The following is a 22,886-nucleotide window of genomic DNA, read 5'->3' on the forward strand; positions in this document are numbered from 1 at the left end:
TCGCCTTCGGCGAATAATTGTTAAATATTCTCAAAATCATTTCATTCATTCACCTCTGATGCAATTGACCAACTCCCACTTGGTTGACAATATTTTCCTGAGTTGGCAGAACAAGTTCAGCCCAATCGCACGGTCATGTCATAGAATAAAATAAAATCCCGTTCAAGGCCTAGAGAATTTCATGCTTGCTTGCAACTGCTTAAGGTCCTTATCTAACTTTAAAATCTTAGAGAGCGGGATCGAGGAGAAAAATTGTCAAACACTAGTTTAAGAATGAAATGCTTGTGTACGTGGGTGAATTAATAATATGCAGCACCAGAGTTTCGGACTTTCAGACTTTTAGGCTCGTGAGAAAAATGTATGGAAGATTAAAGATAGAGAGCCTTTATTTTAGCACAATAAAAGTTTTAAAGCTCTGCAGCTTGTGGGGTCGTGCAAATAAAAAATAAATATCTTAAAAAAAAAAAAATGAATACTGCACGAGCTATATACAATAAAATAAATGTAAAAAAACTCTGGCTAAAACTATTTACATCAAACAGTAAATATTAAATTAATTTAAAGTGCCACTATGATCAAAAATATGGTTATTCTACTCTCTTCATATTTCGAAAGTAAAAGTACTTATTACTTACCACGCCAAGTTTCAAGTCAAATTTTCTACGGGGTCCCATTATTTTAACGTTGAATTTCGTATTCGAGCCGATTTCGCTTCGCGCCATTACCGGATTCAAAAATGACCGGAACAGAACTTTGAGAGTCGGGCCGAGTTGTCATTAAGAGGAAGTGACGTCAGGGACTCAACGCATCAAAACAAATGTGGCTGCTCTTGTATGCAGCGCAGAGCGGATGAGAAGTGTGTGCCTTCTGAAAAGTCTTTTTCTCCAGTTTTATCTACAGTGTGCCTGGTTGGCGCTGTCAAGTCCCAAGACTGTGATCAAGGTCACAACGACGAAGCTGAAATTTCGATCCATAATTCGCCTAGAAGCGGCAGTGTCCGATTAAAATGGAAGAACTTCCTCTGCCTTCACCGGCCAGCTATTTTAGTGCTGGGTGAGCATATATTGATCAAATTTATAGCAATTCACCTTTTTTTGAACATATTAAATAATGTGACGTTAAAAAATACCGAAAAGAAATGCATCAATTTTCGTCGTAGTGGCACTTTAAAAAGCGATATGCATGCCCTTTACATATAACCGATAGCTTTCCTTAAATGTAGCTAAAATCTGTACTTCTAAAATTTCAATATACGCAGATTTCCTGAAATGTAACTTCCAAAATTTGCAGTCGACACAGAAGTCTCCCTAAATGTCAACTCTTTAAAAAGGTCACAAGATCGAAGTGTCTTTGCCAGACACTTGTAGCTCTTGTCCGCAAAGTCTTGTATGTTACGTACGATAGCATTCGACAATGTGAAGGGAACAATCTCTCCCTAACACTGAAAGAATACGATGTTTTTCGACAGAAAGTCTTTTTATTATATAGATTAGATAGACAGTAAAAGTTTCCCTAAATGTCAACTCTTTGAAAAGGTCACAAGATCGAAGTGTCTTTGCCAGACACTTGTAGCTCTTGTCCGCAAAGTCTTGTATGTTACGTACGATAGCATTCGACAATGTGAAGGGAACAATCTCTCTCTAACACTGAAAGAATACGTTTTTTTTCGACAGAAAGTCTTTTTATTATATAGATTAGATAGACAGTAAAAGTTTACTTTTATTAAACTTTGGTATTATAATAATCCACATTGATCGATCGCGAGGAGTAAAAGGGAGACCAAAGCTCCTAAAACTCAACTTGAACAATGTGAACTTGAGTTAAGGTGCTGTGCAACAACTATGCACGTGCGGTGCGTGAGTTTGGTCAGGTATAACACGCATGCAGCAGGACACGGACCCCACTGCTTTCTGACGTAATGCAAGGCCTTTGCGGGCCCTTATTCTGACAGCAACGCGCATGCACCGCTATCTTTAGATTAATTTTTTCAAGACGTGTGACTCTCACAAGAGCCTTGCCAGCTAGTCGTAAGCCTTACGTATTAAATCATTATTTTTTCCATTAGGTAAAATGATAAATAACAGTTTCGTTAATTATCCGGGCCCATACTGAAGAACTATCCACTTGATGATTTCTCTAATCAAATTTGGCTTCGCTTACGTTGCACAAACACTATCGATTCCCTGCTTCTAGTGAAGCACTGAAACGACAAGCAAAGCTGTTCCGAGAAAAAGACGATGTTTTAACTGAGGTGGGTTAGAGCTGCTTAGGAACACTAAAAAATAAGAGATACAAAACGTCATACCTAGAAATACCAGTGAGTGTTAATTTGCGTACCTTCTTAATGTAACAAGTCACTGTGGAAGACCCGGCACTGGTGAACAACTCAGAAGAGTGAGTTGGGTTCAGCCTTTCCTAACCGATTAAAATAGATCAGTATGAAGTCTCAATGGACTTCGGCCAAGAAAATTCGGAGCACGAGAATGACTTCGAGTACAAGTTATCCGTACTGAGCATGTGCATAAGGTTTGGAGGCCGACATTTTTTGGAAGTGCGCATGCTCAGAGCGGAAAACTTGTACTCGTAGTCATCCTCGTCCGGCCTATCTAAAGGTCCTTATTGTTTGAGTATTTGACGAGTTCGTGCCCTTGAGAGCAAAGTCCCGATGTTGACAAACAACTCATAAAAGTCAGGTAGGTTCAGTGAGTCTCAAAGCATAAGAATAGATCAGTATGAAGGAACAAGTATGGACTTCGGACGAGAAATGGTTCATAACAAGCTCACGTACTTGACACCGAAGTAGACGTTACGGTACTACGAAAAAGAAAGGGAAATACCAAACTTCACCCCTTCCGTGCTCTGTAGGCACGTATTTTATAACGACGATATAGTGTAAAACGAATTTCTGTGTTTCGTGTTGGGATGGAGTTAAAAAAAAAAACGTTTTTGCCAATTAAAAGTAGATAGTGGGCGATATGTGGCATTTCAAAGTCCACGTTCCATGGAAAAATAGACGCTGTAAATCCCGGAAAAGCTGTAAAAAGACGAAATAAAAGTTCCCGGCAATGGATAATTTTATATTCTAAATTATACTGAGAATGAGAAATAACGAAAGGTGATCGTATCTCAAAAATCAGAATACGTGACCGAGTTAGTTTTTGAGATACCTATTTCCGGTCTACGCTCACATTTTTCCATTCTCGTTCCCAGATCCCATCGTTTCTCTTAGCCGGCGGAGCCTTCGCACGAGAAAGAAAAACGAATGGGATCTGGGAACGAGAATGGCATTTATCTTGCAGGCAATTTTTGGATCCATTCCCCGCGCGGTCAGAGAACTCTGTCTAGCCTCCTAAAAACTGCCTGCAGTTTGTCCACGACGGAACGAGGAGGAAGAATGCGTTCAATACCGGCTTGACGTCACAAACTGGTTTCATCGCAATTTTCAAGAGAATAAGCTCACAATTAAATAAGGTACCGACGGTCGTCCTGGTGAGTGTTGTCCTGAGAAGGACTGTTTGGTCAATGTCAGCCTAAAAAGTCCTTTTCAGGATCGGACTACACTTACCTGGACGATCGCAGCACTTCACTTAATTATGATATGACCCCTTACGAAAGAATACTTTGTAATGTCAACCCAGTATCAAATCCTTTCCAGAAGTTCAACAGATTCGCTTTCCGACTTCAGAGGTTCTATAAAAAGCGATTTTCATGGAAAAAGTTTATAAACCAATGATGTTTTAGACAGTTCTTCTGAATTACAGTCGCCAAAAGTTTCGCGTTATCGATATCGGTTCCCTCCGCCACAGTCTGAATTCCGGATTTTCAATTCCTCTTCATCATTAAAAAAATTGCGTGAAGCTATGATCCTCGCAGTTATGAACGCAAACATTTGCAATTGCGTATAGAAGCCTGAAAAATTCAGGACTTCAATAGGGTTTGAACCCGTGACCTCGCGATAGCGGTGCGATGCTCTAAGCAACTGAACTATGAAGCCACTGACGTTGGTAGTTGGTCATTTGTGGGTTCCAATGTTCCCGTGAGGGAACAGTTCATATATGATTCATTTCATATATCATTTCATCGTTGGTTCATTCATTTAATTGTTGATTCATTCCTCACGGGAACACCATTGTGTTCATTAAATTTATTTTTTACTTCATTCTAGGTGTATGGCAACTAATAGTAACTGCAAAAAAACGTGCAGAAGAAATTGAAGAGAAGGTACACCTGAATATTATGCCTGTTTTGTATGTAAAAAAATTTAATGGACCTGTTTTTGTTTATTTTTGCTGCCATTTCTTGCACACAGTCACATGTCCCATAAAACGTGAACAAAGGTAAAAGATTTCACTGTACAAAGTTTAAAGAATTGTTACATTTGTATGTTTAGTAAGAACTTCTTTCTTTCCAACTTAATTAATAGGCAATACACACTAAAGAAATAAATGGTAGTAGCTGGATAAATATATGGATGAAATTTGAATGGGATTCCCAAAGGGGAAAGGTGCGAATGGGGACACACAGGCCCATGTGAGCCACACACAAAAGGGAATGAAAATTTTAAATATACATCATTTACAAATTTAATGTATAATTACTTATCATGCAAATCATTATGTAGAAAATTAATGTAATGTACAATAATTACTTATCATGAAAATTTTACAGTTGTAAATTTTGTACAGTTTGTAAATATCTTTAAAGTCACAATTATTACGGTTTCCCTTAAATTTAAGTGAGAAATTTATCAAATCGAAAAATGCATTGCAGAGTTGTGGTAAGCAGGCGTTTTTATTTGTAAATATTATTACACTAACAAAACATTTTTTATGTAATTAAGTATAATTTATAATAGCTGGCACTAGCTGATATTTATTGCAATAAAAGCAAGAGTCTTATTTGCAGTATATTGCATTTAATAATGTCATTGTATCTTGATAATCTGGCCCAGAGTTGAATCATCGCATCTAAAAGAGAATGGAGAATGTGTTCGATACCGGCTTGACTTCACAACCTACTTTCATCGCAATTCTCAATGAGCGATCCCTTTGAAATAATTGTTTCACAATTAAGTGAAGTACGATCATCCGAGTGATTATCGTCCTGAGAGGGACTGTTTTAGTCATTGTCACCCTACAGTAAGGACTACACTCACCCGAACGATCGTACTTCACTTAATTATGATATAACTCCTGTATTTAAACCCATTACGAAAAAATAGTTTGTAACGATCAACCCAGTATCAAACCGGCCCTTTCCCGAAGTTCAACAGCTGCTTTTTCCCACATCTAAGGCTCTATAAAAATCGACTTCCTGGGAAAGAGTATTTAAAACAAATATGTTTTGGACAGTTCTTTAGAATTACAGTCGCCAAAAGTTTCTCGTCATTGGTATCATACAGTTTTCTGCGCCACGGAATTTCAATTCCCGTTCATCATTAAAGAAAGTGCCTTGAAACATTTCTGGACTAGAAGGAGGGAAAAAGCAAACTTTGGGTGTGTTATATATTAGCGGGCAACTTAGAAACAACTCAATTTTTATTAATAACTGACTAACGGCCGCCATTAGTTTAAAGGGAAACTCCACTGAAGCACAAAGATAAACTTAACACCACACAACGTAATTATTCAGTTACAATCAAAATTGTTTGAACTTTTTTCAGTGAAAGCGTTTGTATCCGAAATAAATAAATAAATAGATAAATTTCCACTCTACGCCAATCGATCACTGAACATTTTGTGTGCAACTCCTCTCTGTTTGACAACTCGTGAACCCCTTCATGTTCAATGACAGAAAATCATGATCATAGAAGCAGCGCTTACTGGTAATATTTTCCTGTATCAGGCACGACCGCTAAACCTCAATTTTGAGCCGTTGGTTTTTTCCTTGAGGATCCCTAAGATTTTCCGCTGTCCTCAAATGAGCTCTCCGGCCCATCAAAGATCATTCAGTGCTCACAAAATGTCAGAAGTGAGACAACACAAATTCAAAGAGAACTTGTTTTGGCAAAAGTACAGATGGGGGCGATATGTAGCCAATTTTAAAGTCCAAGCTCCATGGAAAAATAGACGCTCTAAATCCTGATTATAGAGTCCGATAACATTTAATTTGATCAATTATTTATCATTGCATATTTTACTATCACTTTTACTCTATCTTCTTCCCAATCATGTTTATTGCTTTAGAACTCTTCCCCCCCAAAAAATGTTGTCATCATGGAGGATCGAAACGGTTTCTGCAATTATTAGCAGTGGGTGCACAACGTTAAAAGATTAAATCCTATCAGAAAGGCAACGTCACAGTTTAATATCTGTACATTAAACTATTGTAGGGTAATGAACGGTGTCTTCAAGGCCTTGGTTGTTGCCATGGCAACTGTATGGCACTGCATTAAGATCCTTTAAAACTCACTTTTCAATAAATATCTCTAAAACCAATTCGATTACAGCCCAATTTTTTTTTTTCAAATTCATTAGCGTAATAAGTAATATATGGAAAAAAATATCGGGTACAACTTAAGTTACTCATTGAAAAGATGTAACAAAAATATTAAGATAAGAGTTCCATCAGATAATTTTCTTTGAAATTTCTTTTGAGAATGCGAAATGACGAATCTTGATTGTATATCAAAAATCAGGGAACGTCACCTACTTTCCGGTTTTCGCGATTTTAGCTAAAAGGAAAGGAAAGGAACTATATTTCACTGCCTAGTCGTTCTAGCGCTGGACCACTAATTGAAGACACTGTAAATTGAAATTGACAATAAACGCAAATCAAGTCAAATGTTGGTTTTTGAGGCAAGGGGAAAACCGGATTTTCCGGAGACAAACCTCTCGGTGCAGAGTAGTTAACCAACAAACTCAACCCACATATGACGCCGAGGCTAGGAGTCGAACCCGGGTCTCATTGGAGGGAGACAAGTGCTCTCACCACCGCGCCATCCCTGCACTCCACATAGCGAGCCTTTTTTTCGCGCGGGTAATTTGCTTGCGCGTTTCTTGGAATCCATTCCCCGGAAAACGCAGAAAACGCTTTGAAGTGGTTCAGGATCTAGTATATATTTACCGTGCGGGTCATGATAGATAAAAGGGAGAAGTGATCCTCCAACTTATCACGATAATTTAAGCAATTGTCTCTTATAGACGAATGAGACACTATATATTCATTTCATTTGTCTCCTTTAAATACCTGAAAAATCTAGGTGACTTCAACGGGATCCCGTTATTTACCGTTCTTGAGTAGGGCCCTCAGCCTTCGGTCTCGGACCGTACTCGAGACCTCGGCCAAGGTTTTTTTTTCCCTACGGACGGATCTCCATTCCTTTAAATAACGTATATGTCATCCCAGACGTGGCTGATGTTGAAGTTGAGGAGAAGAGCAAGAGGACACTTCGTAACGCTTGCATGGTACAATAGTTGTGCATCAAATTATGTGCATTTCTAGACATATCTTAAAGTTTCTCGTTATTGATATCGGTTTTCCATGCCACAGTCTAAATTCCGGATTTTCAATTCCTCTTCATTATTTAAAAGTGCCTTAAATCATTTCTGGACTGGGAGGAGGGAAAACGCAAACTATGGGTGTGTTAGTGGTCAACTTTGAATCAACTCAATATTTCTGTTTTTAACCGACAGCGCAGAGAAATTCCTGGTACGTTTGTTAACAAAGAACTGAAAAGCTGACAAATTAATAACCGAAACATTCAGCTGATAATGGAATTTTTGGGTTGCCATGTTTATTAACATTTCGTGTTCAGCTGTAGTGTTAAACAAGCTCCGCATTAATCGCTTTGCCAGTCAACTCACTACCTGCCAGTTTTTGTGATTCCTTCAATTTTATACTCGTGCAACAAATATAATGGAGGTCAAAAGAGGTAAGAAAATATATCCGCCTTATATGGTATCTTTCAATGATAATTTTTCAAGCGATCTACTTTTAGCGTGTGGTCATACTAAGCGGCTATTTTTAGGAAAAAAAACCACCAGATTTGTCAGTTCTAATGACGTGGTGAAACGTAAAGGCTGGTTTTCACTAGCGACGGAGTCGGAGTTTAAGCTCGATGGAATCAGAGTCAGAAGAATCAGAACGTTTCCATTTTCTTCCGACTCTGCTTATGACTCCGTCGCTTATGATCCAGTGAAACTAGATTGTCGGAGTCGGAAGCAGAAGCGAAAGAACCAACCAATCACAGTGCTTCGAATCGAGCATCGTGATTGTTTTTTTCTTCCGTTTCTGCCTCCGACTCCGACAATGCAGTTTTCACCGGATCGTAAGTAACGGAGTCATAAGCGGAATCGGTATTCTGCTTCCGACTCCCATGGTTTGATTTTCACTACATCGTATCGCTCTGCGCTTCTGATTACGACCCCGACTCCGACTCCGTCACTAGTGAAAATCAGCCTTAAGATTTGGCGGCTTTTCTGTTTTGCATGAAGTGACAAAAATGGCCTTTGTGGTAGGTATCACATTTTTTGACGAATCTCCAAACTTTGACTTTGAGAAGAGTGGGAAAAGCTCTCCTGACTACACATTGTGAAAAAATTAAAGTGAAGAAAAACATACACAGAAAGTCGAGAGAACAAGAATCATACTTAGAGAAAACTTTAATTTGTAATCCGGCTTTTTATTCAGCAGAATTTTATTCCAATCAAAAGCAGCCCCAATATACCAAAGTGGCCGTTATCCACGATGATATTAATGTATACTTATTTAACTATACATTTAAATGATTTATGTCCCTTTAAAGAGCTTTTGCCGGACTGAAGCTTTTATGTTGATATCTAAGCTTGAGGTTTAGCAACTTCCTCAACAAAGATCCGGGACACTGCATTCCAACCTGTGTTGGCATCAGCATTTCCATATCCAGGACAATTGCCGACCCAGAATTCCACTCGCACCTTTCCCTTGTGAATGTTGTTGCAGTACCCTTCAATATGGCGGACGCGAAGAGGATTTTGACCCGCCAAAGCTAAGTACACAACACCATCAATAGGGAGGGAAGGCGAGCATTCATCACCATTGAAAGTGAAGTACCAGCGTTTACAGCAATACGCGCAGTCTGCAACTCGAAGAGTACCAGTCCAGGCCACATGAAGAGCTGTATCAGAGAAGTTCTTGGTGAACACGCAATCCTGGGTAATAAAAATCGTCCTACATTTAATGTATGAGCAGCCATAAAAGTAGAGATAATTTCAGCTCCCAGAAGTCGGTAATAAATTACTATACTATTATTTCTATTATCATATTATTATGATTATTAGTTGCGCTAATATAGTTATGCAAAGCATTTGGAAAAAAAATGAAATTCCAGAAAAGATAAAAATAAGGGATCACTAAACAAACCCTAAAGTGTAAGTTTTAGCCACAACAAATCCCTCTAAATTTCAAGAAAGGTCGGAATCAAAGATTTTACCTCGAATAGTTTTCCTTTTCTCGCTGTGGCAAATACTCAATTGTTTGATCTATCCAACATTATTTATTCGAATGAAGAAATTTAATTCTCCTAAGCAGATTAACAAATCTGTTTCCTTCACGAGAAACGTCCTCTTCCAGGAAATGACGTGCACATGTGTTTTGCACATTAAAACTGAACTTTCTTGAGCGAGTGTTTACCAACGATATAGACTTGTCTTCCCTGCTATCAAAAAAACAATCTGATTCTAATCATAATAAGATCATTATCTTTACCATCGTTCACGTTCCATGCGCATTTCATCCAGTTCTTAATGACGTTAGCATGACGTCAATACTTTTAGGGCCTAATGCCACTCTTAAGAGTTTATTACCTTTGGAACAAAATGTTATTAGATTTAGGACTTCATTACAAAGAAAGAGAGTAGTGCTTGAATGCGAAGGCCAAACACTAGATGCTAAATATATTGAGCAAGAGCCGATACTGTACCAACGTAGATTTAATTTTAGTGGTGCACTTTATTTCGGCTGGCTAAACCAGCCTTCTTCAGGTACAATGAGATTTTACATTGGATTGCTTTTATGTACATATAATTATATAGTAAATGGATGTTGATGTAATACTGGAAGAATGTGATAAAGTATGGTAGTTACAACAAATTTGTATTCAAATACTAAGAGTAACGGAAAAATAACGAAAGTGACTGTAAATAATAATTAAAACTGAAATTTAATACGTTTCTTCTTGGATATTAAGACCGTTGGGATCAATTATCCTGCCTTTTGAAATTAAGAAAAGCTTCCTTGGCCTTACGGATCGATTCTCTGTTGGAAAATATTTTTTCGATAAGAATTAATTGCATGTCCTTAGAAATGTTGTGGGGAAAGGAGAGTAAATGTTCTGCGACTGTAGTAGTTTTGGATTTGGTATTAGCTTTATCTAAAGTGCGGCGGGCGGTGTTCATTAAAACGGTCTAAATCTACTTCTTTCCTCTGACCACTGCAAAACTGCTTTCCTACATCTACCAGTTGTGGCTTTCAGACGCTCCCCTAACCTTCGAGACGTCCTAGTAACAGGTAAACTGTCCCCTAATGTAACTCGTTCTAATTCCGCACTTCCTCCCGGTTCTTTTCGCTGTGGCAAAAACTGCGCTACCTGTCTTCACATTTTCCATGGACTAACCAACTACACATTCTTCTCTACTGGCGAAACACGCTCTATTAATTCACACATAACTTGCGAAACTAAAAACCTTATCTACAGGATTCAATGTAACATATGACATTTACAGTACATAGGAGAAACTAAACGAAGTTTAAAAGACCGTTTTAATGAACACCGCCGCACTTAAGATAACGCTAACACCAAATCCAAACCTACTACAGTCGCAGAACATTTCCTCAATCTCCTATCCCTACAACATTTCTAAGGACATGCATTTAATTCCTGTGGAAAAAAAATATTTTCCAACTCGATCCGTAAGGCCAGGCAAGCTTTTTAATCTCAAAAGGCAAGGCAATTGATCCCAACGGACGGGTCTTAATATCCACGAAGAAACGTATTAGATTCAGTTTATTATTTACAGTCACTTCCGTTATTTTTCCGTTACTCTTAGTATTTCAATTCAAATTTGTTGTAACTACCATATTTTATCACATTCTTCCAGTATAACATCAACATCCATTTACCATATATATGTACATAGAAGCAATCCAATGTAAAATCTCGTCGTACCTGAACAAGGCTGGTTTGGCCAGCCGAAATACAGTACACCACTTATATCAAATCTACGTTGTATCGGCTGTTCCTCAAAATATTTAGCTTCTCAACTTGCAATTTTGCCGATCAGCTCAAGCGACTGATCCAATGCACACCGACAGGAAGATTGTCCACGGTTGCTTTCTTCAAAACTCTCAAACACTAAAGCCTGCTTACAGACTAATGGTTAGTGTATTCCGTTGCTCAGCTCACCTTAATCAGGCCATTATCTCTTTCATCGCTAATTTTCCAGGCGCACTCCTTCCAGTTCTTGAAGGGCATCACACCTGAAGCTCCACTTGCCTCAGTCTCTCCTCGCTCTCCTTTTTGACCGGGAGGACCTTGGACACCAGCCGCTCCACTTTGTCCCTGATCCCCTTTTAAACCGTCACGGCCGTCCCGCCCATCGCGGCCTGGGAATCCTGGGGATCCAGGCTTGCCATGCATGCCGGGAATACCACAACGGCAAATTGACGAGACTTGCTGGATCGGAGAGCAAACAAAACTTACTGATATCTTTATTTATCTGTTGATTGATTACTCTTAAAATTGTAAGCACATTAGCATGCTGTTACAGCTGAAGCAACCTTTCCATTTAAGAATAAAATACAAACAGCGGTGACAAACATTTGTAAAAAAATGCAGTTTATATTAACTTGATGTGTGTGTACTGAATGAAAGAAACATTGTATACCCAAGAGCTAAAGCCCACCATAAATTCAAACGTTAGCAGTTAGGAGTTTTTTTTTTCTGTTAGCTTTATTGGGTACTTCTCTTATAATATATAATATAAACACGAAACGACGAAAAGCAAATAAATAAGAAAGAAAGAAAGAAAAAAAGAAACAAAGAAGCAAAACCCAAAAGGGAGAGGTGCAATGGGACTAACGTCTAATGCGAGGCACCACCCCTAGAATAAGACCTAGATTAAAATGAAATAAATACCCAAACATTCGTTTGAAAAAAATCAAGAGTGGCATGGGAACGTAGGGACTCGCGTGCACGTGCAGGGGTAATTGATTTCATTGAATTTGTAGACAAAACGTTAAAACGGCAGTAGACGAGGGAAAACTTGTTGGGGGTGCTAGCTTACCAACATAGTTCCATAGTTTAAAGGAAACCTCCATTAAAACAGAAAAATAACTTTAAACCACAGAACATAATGTTTACAATTAAATTTTTTCAAACTTTTTCCAATGAAAGGGTTTGTATCTTGAATAATTGTGACATGCGTGGTTGCCCTATTGTTCTGACACAACGAGCGTTTGTTCTGAAACAATAGGGCAACCACGACACGTCACAATTATTCGAGATGACTGCACCCGGGAAATTTGAAAGCCAAAGCAAGCGTTTTTGAAATTAATTTTTTTCGTGTACAAAAGCCTTCGTTGGAAAAAGTTTGAACAATTTGAATTGTAAACATTATGTTCTGTGGTTTAAAGTTGTTTTCTTGTTTTAGTGGAGATTCCCTTTTAAATTAACTATTCTTTTAAAGTACGGCCCGTGAAGTAGATGTTTTGCAAAGAGGAGTGCGTAGATTAAAGGACTTTTAGTACTTTGTCTTGTACGACCGTAAGAAACAAAAGATACGTAGTTCAGGACATCTAAATATTAAGTACTACAGTAAAGGCATTTATAGAAAAAAGACCAAGTCTTTGAGTAAAGACCAAGTCTTTGAGTTCATGATCTAGAGAAAGTGGAAGTAAGTCTAGCATTGCTGCGTGACGTCGCCAAAAAATGTCTTGTAGTGCACTGGGAAAGCCTCAGGATTTTAACACGATGAGAACGAAGGCGAGAAGGAACGCACGATATACTGAACTCAGTTGATGTTATCCGAACTATTCCTTTTTTATTGGCTAGTTGTGAGAGAATGTCCGCGCCCCATACTCCAGCTGAGAAACTTAAATTGGCATTTAATTCAGCTATGACAAGCCTTGAGATAAAATGACATTATGATCATGTTATAATGTTTGTTTTTATTTCATTCAAAATGGAGTTAGTTGGTATAATTATTCGCTTACGTTGTCATTGCAATACGGGCCACCAGTATTGTTATCCCCCGCTGCAAAACTCTTATACGAAAGTGACATGAAAAGTAGCGTCAGCAAGATCCAAGACATTTTGATGAGGATAGAAGTTATTTCTTCTCTCTGATATTCTGTGGGAAAAGAGAAAATTGAAGTAAGATCCAAATAGATTTTTTGCATTACCTGCATCTGCAATGGTTGCAATAATTTCAATTTTCCCATGATTTTTCCTTTTTAGAGTATAGCGATATACGCTAGATGTTACGGTAAAAAAAAAAAAAAAAAAAAAAAGTAAATGCTTTGTTTATTGTGGAAGTGCGCTTGGCCATCAAGCTGCTCACGGGCACACCATTTTTAATAACCTGAAAGAAACAATTCAAACTAAAAAGAAACATGAATTAAGAAACCTCAAACTGGCAGGAGGCATTAGGTATCCACCCCACCAAAACTCAAACTTGTTCTTAAGCCCAAACCTTAAGTAGACTTTCATGTATCTGACCAAAGTGGTAGAAGAGAAAAGAACCATTGTTATTCTGATTTGGCGTTGTTGATTAAATATTGTTATGTTCTCTTTGTTCTTTTGTTTATTCAATTTGGCAATTCAAACATCCAATTCGGCAATTCAGACATTGAATTGGTCATTGTTTGTCTGAATTTAACAATGCAAGAGATAATGCTTGAATTGAAGGATTGGACTTAAGAACAACAAGTTTATGAGGCAATCAATAGACTATTTACAAGGCGTGGTAAAGTTGAACCTGGAACAACCGGAAACAAATCCATACCAGAAGTTAGAACGGGATTTGAATCTGTGTCAGCCGCATGCAAATCCGACGCCCTAACCACTGGACCACGCAATCTCTGCTAAATGGAATGACATATATACAGAAAATTTTTTTTCCAACTTTCATTTCATGTCCATTCCGTAATTCAATAACACGCAAGTATTCTTGAAATCATTTCAGCATTCACCTGCTATGTAACTTGAACTTGCAACTGACCAGATCCTAGCTGGTTGAGGATATTTCAGTTGGCAGAGAAAGTCCAGCACAAAATTACGGTAATGGGATCGAATCCGCATTCAGGGCCTGGATGCATTTTTTCAAACTTGCTTGCAACTGCTTCTGGTTCTGATCTAACATTAACAAGACGCCTATAAGGACGTATCCGTGGGATGCGCAAAAACAATTAACACAAATTGTCCAGTTCCAGTGAATTTCAGTTATAGGTAAGCTTCGGAAAATGACGAGAGATTACCAGAAAGATAAATCTGTAATTTAATTTGAAGTTGTTTGTTGTAAAAACTCTTATTATTAATGTTACGAAATTTGTGAATGCAAACAGCGAAGCCCTATTGGGGGTTATCAGGATACCGGATATTTAGGTAGCAAATTATAGGGGTACGGGATATTTGGGGGGGGGGGGGGGAGAATTGACGAGATACGGGATATTTTAACAAAAAGGCACACAGGCACGCATTGCGTACGTGTCGTAGTCCAATAACTTGACAGTGTTTTTTTTCCATAACTGTCAACTGAGCTGAGTTTTATTTTCCAGGAGATCATTCAAGTTGTCTTTGCGTAATATGTAGCTCTAATAAAGGGTTTATAGTCTTTCCGAAAGTGCAATTTATTTATCAAAGGGCACGTTGCAATGTGCATTTTACACTTAAGAAGTCATGACCTTCAGTTGCGAGTTCCGGTTGCATCCCGAAAGAGATCGATGAAATAATTCTTAGAATAATATGAATTGTTATATATTTGAACTGAGGAAGGAACAACAAATGAAGGAAGATCATTACAGTTAACTAATGAAAACCTTAAACAGTTGCAAGTAAGCTTGAAAAATCCAGGCCTTCAACGGGATTTGATCCCATGACCGAGCTAATGCGCAGCACTTGCTGCAAGCTGGTCAATTGCATCATCACAGGGTTTGGGTTGCTTCTGCATGCATAGGCTGCATTTTCATCTGAGCGTGTGACCAGCTTTTAAGATTTCTATTAAAATATTGATCATCGTAGCGAAAGAAGTTAAAGCCTGAAAAGTTCACGCTTGAATGGGATTCGAACCCGACCTGTGCGATACTAGAACAGCACTCTACCAGTTAAGCTATCAAGCCATCTGGGAGGTATTCATTATCTGAGTTCATATTGAGCCTGTAGAAGATACACCTATGACAAAAGCTTTAAGTTAATATACCAAAAAAAAACAAAACATTTCTTCTGGCATATACTGTTAAGGACGGTGCCTACCACTGTTATTGCGCATACGTTCTGCGCATCTCGAGATACTCGGGTTTCCTATCGGTGATGCTCACTAATACAGTGACATTTTTGCGCAGTTTAAAGAAAATTGGGGGTAACCATGCATTTTTGAAAGATAATTGAACTTCAATTTGAGAAAAAACGCCATACATTGCTTTGTATTTTAAAGCTTTTTGCAAATATTATTCATTAATTATCGTGGAAAATACGTGGTTACACCAATTTTCCTTTTGGATTTCGATGGCACTTGTTAAGATCTTCATTTCCTGCATAATCATAAATTGTGCCAAAAAAAATATCTTTGAATTAATAGGCGCCGTCCTATCAAAGGCTTTCAAATGTGTGTTTATGTTTTTTAATCTGACAAGTAAGCCATATATATTGAAAGATGTATGGACGAAGAAATTGCGCAATCTCTCGCCAACAATGAAAGAATACGATATTTTTCGAGAGGAAGTCAGCTGACTTCAGGTATAATCATTGATCGAGGAGTAAAAGCTCCTAAAGCACAACTTGTCGTGAAAATGAATGTGAACTGGAGTAGATTTGCTGTCTGAACAACAAAGCACGCGCGGTGCTTGTGTTTGATCAGGTGTTACACGCTAGCAGCGGGACACGGACACCACTTCTGTATGACGTACTCGAAAACCTTTGCAGAGTTCTTAATCTGGCAGCAACACGCATGCACCGTTTATTTTTAGGTTAACTTTCTCAAGTGTCTGACTCTCACAAGAGCCTTGTCGGTTAGTCATAAGTCTTACATGTTAAATCATGACATGATCCTTCGCATTAGGAAAACGATAAATTGCAGTTTCGGTAATTATCCGGGCCCACGAGAATTATCCACGTGATGCTTCCTTTACGTTATTCAAACACTATCGATTCCTTGCTTCTGAAGGAAACGACAAGCAAGGCTGTTTCGAGAAAAAGACGATGTTATAACTGAGGTGAGTTAGAGCTCCTTAGGAACACTCAAAAACATGAGATACAAAACGTCATACCTGAGACTACCCGTGAGTGTACGTTTCCTTAATTTCGTACCTTCTCAATCAAACAAATCACTGTAGAGAAAAAGACGATGTTATAACTGAGGTGAGTTAGAACTCCTTAGGAACACTCAAAAACAAGAGATACAAAACGTCATATCTGAGACTACCTGTGAGTGTACGTTTCCTTAATTTTCGTACCTTCTCAATCAAACAAATCACTGTAGAGAAAAAGACGATGTTATAACTGAAGCCGGTGAGTTAGAACTCCTTAGGAACACTCAAAAACAAGAGATACAAAACGTCATACCTGAGACTACTTGTGAGTGTACGTTTCCTTAATTTTCGTACCTTCTCAATCAAACAAATCACTGTAGAGAAAAAGACGATGTTATAACTGAAGCCGGTGAGTTAGAACTCCTTAGGAACACTCAAAAACAAGAGATACAAAACGTCATATCTGAGACTACCCGTGAGTGTACGTTTCCTTAATTTTCGTACCTTCTCAATCAAACAAATCACTGTAGAAGATCCGACGCTCACGAACAACTCAGAAGAGTGAGTGGGGTTCAGCCTTCCCTAGCATCAAAATAGATCAGTATGACTGAGTCCAATGGACTTTGGACAAGAAACATTCTTTGCGTATTTAACGAGTTCACGCCCCTGAGATCAAAGTCTTAGCGCCTACAAAAAACAATTCATAAAAGTCAGTTGAGTTCAGCGAGTCTCATAGCATAAAAATAGATCAGTATGAAGAAACAAGCTTAAGGATGGACTTCGGACAAGAAACATTCATAACAAGTCAACACTCTTGACAAGGAAGTAAATGTACTACGAAAAACAAAGGGAAATAACCAAACTTCACGCCTACTGTGCTCTGTAGGCGCATATGTTTGACAACGATATACCACAGGTGGTGTAAAATGAACGATTGTGTTTCCCGTTGGAATGGATTTACAAAAAAAAAACCTTTTTTTGGCAAATTAAAAGTAGTTAGTGGGCGATATGTGGCATTGTAAAGTCCAAGCTCCATGGAAAAATAAACGCTATAAATCCCGCAAAACCTGTAAGAAGATGAAAGAAAAGTTCGCGGCAATGGATAATTTTCATTTTAAATTTTCTTTGAGAACGAGAAATGACGAAAGTTGATTGTATTTCAAACATCAGAATTCGAGACCGAGTTAACTTTCGAGATACTTGTCCACAAGTTTTATTTGCGCTCACATATTTTCAATTCTTGTTCCCAGATGCTATGGTTTCTCTTAGGCGGCGGGGCCTTCGCGCGAGAAAGAAAACGAATGGATCTGGGAACGAGAATGATCCATTCTCTACCTCTGAATTAACGGTTATAGTTAGTTCCTTATTTGCTCAGAATTTGACATAAACTACTGCAATGATTCAGCCGAGTATTCAGCACCGTTAAAAGTGAACAGCCATAAACTCGCAAAGTATATACCAGCCCAGGCCATATGAAGAGCTGTATCAAAGACTTTCTTGGTGAACACGCAATCCTGTGAAATAAAATCAACTGTATTATAAATGTATGAGCCGCCATAAAAGTAAAGACACTTTAACGTTTCTAAGGAGATAATTTCAACATCCCAGAAGTCGAGACTGGATCATCATCACCGTCGTCGTCAGTATCATTAGAGACCTTTAAATCGGAAGACGAGGACGACTAGGCCTAGGAGTACGAGTTTTCCCTATTGAGCATGCGCATAAATATTAGAAATATTAGAACTTTGGCAGCTTTTAGAACAATGATACTTAAAAAGGATATAACATTAATTCTTGAAAGATGTGGGAGGGAATGCCGCTTATGCTGCTAGCGCTGTTAACTGGACGTGCGCATATTTACTTATTTATCTTAGCGTCCGAGCTCATATACGCATTTAGTTTTACATTTTAATATACAATTAGTTCTATTGTGTAAAAGTGTATTTAGCTTGAATAGTGTTGATTTCTGGTTTTTTATATGTTTTATAGTAGTAATTAGTCTAGTTTGATGATGTAATTTGTTTTAAAGGTGTAGCCAATTAGTGCCTTGTGGCGCTAGAACGATTAGACACGTTAATAAAGGTTATGCATGTATATGTATGTATAAGGTTTAGAGGCCTATTAATTTTCCAAGTGTGCATGCTCATAGTTGTAGTCGTCCTCATTCTCCGACCTAAGGGACCCTAATGTCATTATCATTATCATTAGAAAAGTTTTCAATTGAGTGTCGAAAGTAATTAGCGAATTGCTTTGGTTTTGCATTGCTTCACTCAGTGATTGATTCAAAGTTCCCGCCCCACTTTTTCAACCAATCAGAAGTGAAACCAAAATCAATCGTGGCTTGTGCGTGCATATTTTCCCACGCTTTGTATCGGTTACGTGTAATTACGTCGAGTTTTGATTGGTTTACTGGATTGCCTCCGTCCTTTTTGATTGGCCAAAGTAATTACTTTGGTTTTGGTTTTACGAAACTCGTTCTATTGATGTCTTTGATTTAATGAAAAAAGACCTCCCAGAAAAGATAAATATAAGGGATACAAAATGAACATTACAATGTAACTTTTAGTGAAAGCGATCCGTTTAAATTTTAAACCAGATGTAAAATGTTTCTTTTTTTTTTACCTCGAATAGTTTTCCTTTCCTTCTGTGGCAAACAGAACTTGAACTGAAGAAATCAAAGTCTCCTTCAGCTGATTAACACATCCGTTTACTTCTCGAAAAATGTCCTCTTTCTGGAAACGATTTGCATTTTGTTTTGCACATTGAAACTTTCTCGAGCGACTGTTTACCAATGATATGAACTTGTCATCTCTGTCATAAAAAGGCAATCTGTTGCTCACCTTAATCAGGCCATTATCTTTGCCATCATTTACGTTCAAGGCGCACTCCTTCCAGTTCTTAATAGCCATCACACTTGCAGCTGTACTTGGCCCAGTCTCTCCTCTCTCTCTCTTCTTTTTAACCGGGAAGATGCTTGACGCCACGTTCTCCATCCAGGATCCATTACTTCAGGCAACACGTTCTCACCCATGAATTCGCGATTATCCTGAATTGCTAATTTGATTTGAATTCACTATTATCGTAAATTTTGGACTCTGTGTACCAGGACTTTTGGTAGAGGAGAATGTAACTAGGTAATGGGAATAATATATCATATCCGTGGATTGAATTTGAACTCTATCATGTCTATAGGAACCGTTTCTTTTCGCTTTACCACTGAAGATCAAGACACCGCCTTACCAAAAAAAAAACAAAAATATCATAGAATATCGCTGCTGAAGAGTAATTAGGCCTAAGCTAGATTAATAATTTAGGGCTAAGCTTTGATTTTAAAATGTTTAGCTTTGTCGTGATTTTGGAAACCGATCTTTTGTAGTGTTTAATGTTGTTGGCGAGTGATAATACACTATCATCAAAAAGTGTTTAAAATATTGTCGCTGAGAAGTTAGCGGTGTGGTGGTCGAGTGGTTAGGTGACGGGTTAATCGACATGCCCAGGTTTGAGTCCTATGTCCATTTACTTAGGTTGTCTTCATTTTCAAACAATATATGACCGTTTCCCATAAGTCATATCAAGCTTTCAGTCTTCTAAATTCACGATAATAGGGAATTAACAATTCAGGATAATCGCGAATTCAATGGCGAGAACGGGTTGCCCCAGGAGATCCCTGTGTTACCAGGTTGTCCTTGGTCTTCTTGGGCCCTTCAAGGAAATCTCTTCCGTCACGGCCTGGTAATCCACGGCATCCAACCCTTTCATGCATTTTTCTGACTGCACATAGTTTATGTAATTATACTGAGTACCGCTTTGTAGTCACTAGTTTGGAGAAAGGTCTTTGGTACGCCAAGCCACTACGTTTTTCATTAAGAATGTTTTAACTGGTATGACAGAAAAGATGCCTTCTTTTATGGACACACAAAAGACTTTTACACAGGTTTAATTTACTTTTTCTTGACACTATATAGTTATTACCAACCGAAACTTTACAGCTACACGTGTACAAATTTTAAATTACTTTTGCCACTAGTCCGCGTTACTTGTTATGTATTTGGCGGTGCTTTAAGCCCGTCCCTCTTTCTTTTCAATGCTACTTTGTTCATTGGTTGTTATGTCACAGCCTTCTAGCTAATCTGAGTGTAAAAGTAGCCTTTAAGTATTGCAACATATACCAGGCCAAGTCAGAAGAAAGCTTTCTAAAAGTGAACATGCATTTTCTGAATAGGAGCTGGCTCTAACAAAGACGTGTAAAAATAATAACGCTACGCAGTTGCATTTCGCTTGGCAGGTGACATTTGGCATGTGATTGACACATTGTTGACAGGCCAAACTTAGAAGATATAAAAAGAGCTGTATACCTAAAGGAAAGGTAGTTAATTGAACGAGAAGCTATCTGTAAAAGTCGACCCGAGAGCACCAAATAGAAAAGAGAACAAAACGAAATTGTTGAGGTGTCTTTCGTTTTCCAAGATTACCTTTCAACAGTAAATAGTTCTCGAAATATCGCTGACATAGAAATAATGATAGGAAGCTCAAATAAGCAAGGACGACGACTACGAGAACACAGCGAAACAATAATTTTAATGAGCAAAAACAATGGCCCTACTTGCCCTGCAAGTGCTTTTTACATTTTCAGTGGAATATCCCTTTGCGCTTGTCGTCCTGGGGAAGATTGCTCGAAGCTTTGTTAGTGCTAATTGTTGGATAAGAGGTATCAAAACCTATAGGTTTCCATGGTATTTAACGCTGGTTAGCCAACCATGCTGCGACCAACCCGGGCCGGGCAAGCATGACATCGAGGTGGAATTACCATATTTAAGGGTACGAGGTGGAACACCTGTCGATAATTTTAACTTTCAATTTTCTCTCCAAGGCACAAACATCCACACCGTTCATGCCAATGTTACTACTTGAAATAATCCGAAATTATTTCAGACCCGAAAAAAGAAGATCTCACTGACACCAACAACTACAGAGCAATCTGTCTAACATTGCTGGTTACTAAAACCCTGAACAGGAAGATTCTCATTGGCGTTCAACCTGAGATTGAGAAAGTACTAATGCTAAGGAAGATCTTAGAGGGAGCTAGAACCTTCCTGCTGTCATTGTCTTTATTGATTTCAGGAAGGCCTTTGATTCTGTGGACAGAAAGTGCCTCATGAAGATTCTACAGGCCTATGGAGAGTATGGAATTCCTCAGAAGATTGTGGACCTCGTCTCTCTACTCTACACGAACACCAGAGTTCGCATCCTCACTGCAGATGGAAAGACAGATTTTTTCGAGATCGTTTGCAGGAGTACTCCAAGGCGATACCTTTGCATTCTACCTTTTCATCATTGTGGTGGATTACTGTAGGCGTCTTGTGATGGGAAAGCACCTTGACTCAGCCTTCCAAAGGTCAGCTCCAAAGTTGCACAGATCTAAAGGAGAATGAGGCTAGATGCACTTGTCCATGACTCCCGAGAATACTACCCAACTTTAACTATTGCAGTAACGGGTAATAGTATTCAATAGGTGGTTTTCACGTTCAGTCATTGCCACCAAATTGGAGGACGAAAACAAAAGATCTCTCATTTTTAGCGCCTTTTGTTCGGCTGCCAGCCTTTGTACATTGTAGCATTGTTGTCTGTGTCTCTAGAGATTGGTTGCAAACCATTTTCAGAATTACCCTAAAAAAATACCCCAAAAATATGAAAAGGCTGCCTTTCTCCAACTGATCGATCACTGAACATTTTGTATGCAACTCCTCTCTCTTTGACAACTCGTGAATGCCTTAATGTTCAATAACAGAAAAATCAATACCATGGAAGCAACGCTTGTCGGTATATATTTTTTCGGATTCACGACTGCTATACCCATCTTTTTTGAGTTGTTGTTTTTTTTTTTCTTGGTGAGCTCTTTTAATGTTTTCAAACCATCAAAGATCATTCAGTGCCCACAATATGTCAGAAGTGAGATAATACTGACAAATTAATCAAGATAAACGTTTTTGGCAAATGTACGTAGGTGGTGGCGATCGATATGTAGCATTTTAAAGGTAACTTCAGCAAGTTCGTGGAATAGTAGACGCTGTAAATCCCGATGATCTATAGCAACCGATAAAATTAAATTTAATCAATATATACATTGCATATCTTCCTATCACTTCAAATCTATCTCCTTTCCCTAAAACAGTTGTTATCATTTTGGAGTCCGGGTAGAAACGGCTTCTGCAATTAGCACCTAGTTAAGTTTCGAGATACGTACTTGCTCACCAAATGGAGAGAGTGTTATTTCCGGTTTTCGCGATTTTGGGATCAATTCCCCGCGCGGTTAGGAGACTCTTTGCTAAAGTTTGTTCAGTGCGAAGCAAGGAGGGAGACTGGGTTAAACACCGGCTTGACATAACAAGACTAAATACTTTCATCGCAATTTTGCAAAGAGCTATCCCTTTGACTGAAATAAA

The 22,886-nt window shown here is 38.4% G+C and overlaps 2 protein-coding genes across 2 annotated transcripts in view; both read right to left on the reverse strand.

Annotated features, from left to right (window-relative positions):
* Positions 1-2,378, reverse strand: part of LOC137969984 (collagen triple helix repeat-containing protein 1-like) — an 8,435-nt gene extending 6,057 nt beyond the window's left edge. The window contains exon 1 of the mRNA XM_068816414.1: positions 2,338-2,378. The gene's annotated coding sequence lies outside the window, so the exon portion shown is untranslated. The remainder of the gene's footprint in view (positions 1-2,337) is intronic.
* Positions 2,379-8,637: 6,259 nt separating this feature from the next.
* Positions 8,638-13,628, reverse strand: LOC137969996 (collagen triple helix repeat-containing protein 1-like). Its single transcript, XM_068816424.1, has 3 exons — positions 13,192-13,628; positions 11,384-11,653; positions 8,638-9,131 (listed from the first exon to the last, which is right to left on the reverse strand). Exons 1-3 carry the CDS (start codon positions 13,417-13,419, stop codon positions 8,781-8,783), a joined length of 849 nt encoding a protein of 282 aa, XP_068672525.1. The 5' UTR covers positions 13,420-13,628; the 3' UTR covers positions 8,638-8,780.
* Positions 13,629-22,886: the final 9,258 nt, after the last annotated feature.

The sequence above is a fragment of the Montipora foliosa genome, chromosome 9, assembly GCF_036669935.1.
Source record: "Montipora foliosa isolate CH-2021 chromosome 9, ASM3666993v2, whole genome shotgun sequence".
In the NCBI taxonomy this organism is placed as follows: domain Eukaryota; kingdom Metazoa; phylum Cnidaria; class Anthozoa; order Scleractinia; family Acroporidae; genus Montipora; species Montipora foliosa.

Bases quoted from the DNA above. Each gene is read 5' to 3' on its own strand.
- LOC137969996 (XM_068816424.1), bottom strand. From the start codon at position 13,419: ATGGGAAAATTGAAATTATTGCAACCATTGCAGATGCAGGTAATGCAA. The intron at 11,654-13,191 runs GTAAGCGAATAA...TCTCCGATCCAG, and splicing joins GCCCGTATTGCAATGACAAC to CAAGTCTCGTCAATTTGCCG. The intron at 9,132-11,383 runs GTGAGCTGAGCA...TTTATTACCCAG, and splicing joins GAGATAATGGCCTGATTAAG to GATTGCGTGTTCACCAAGAA.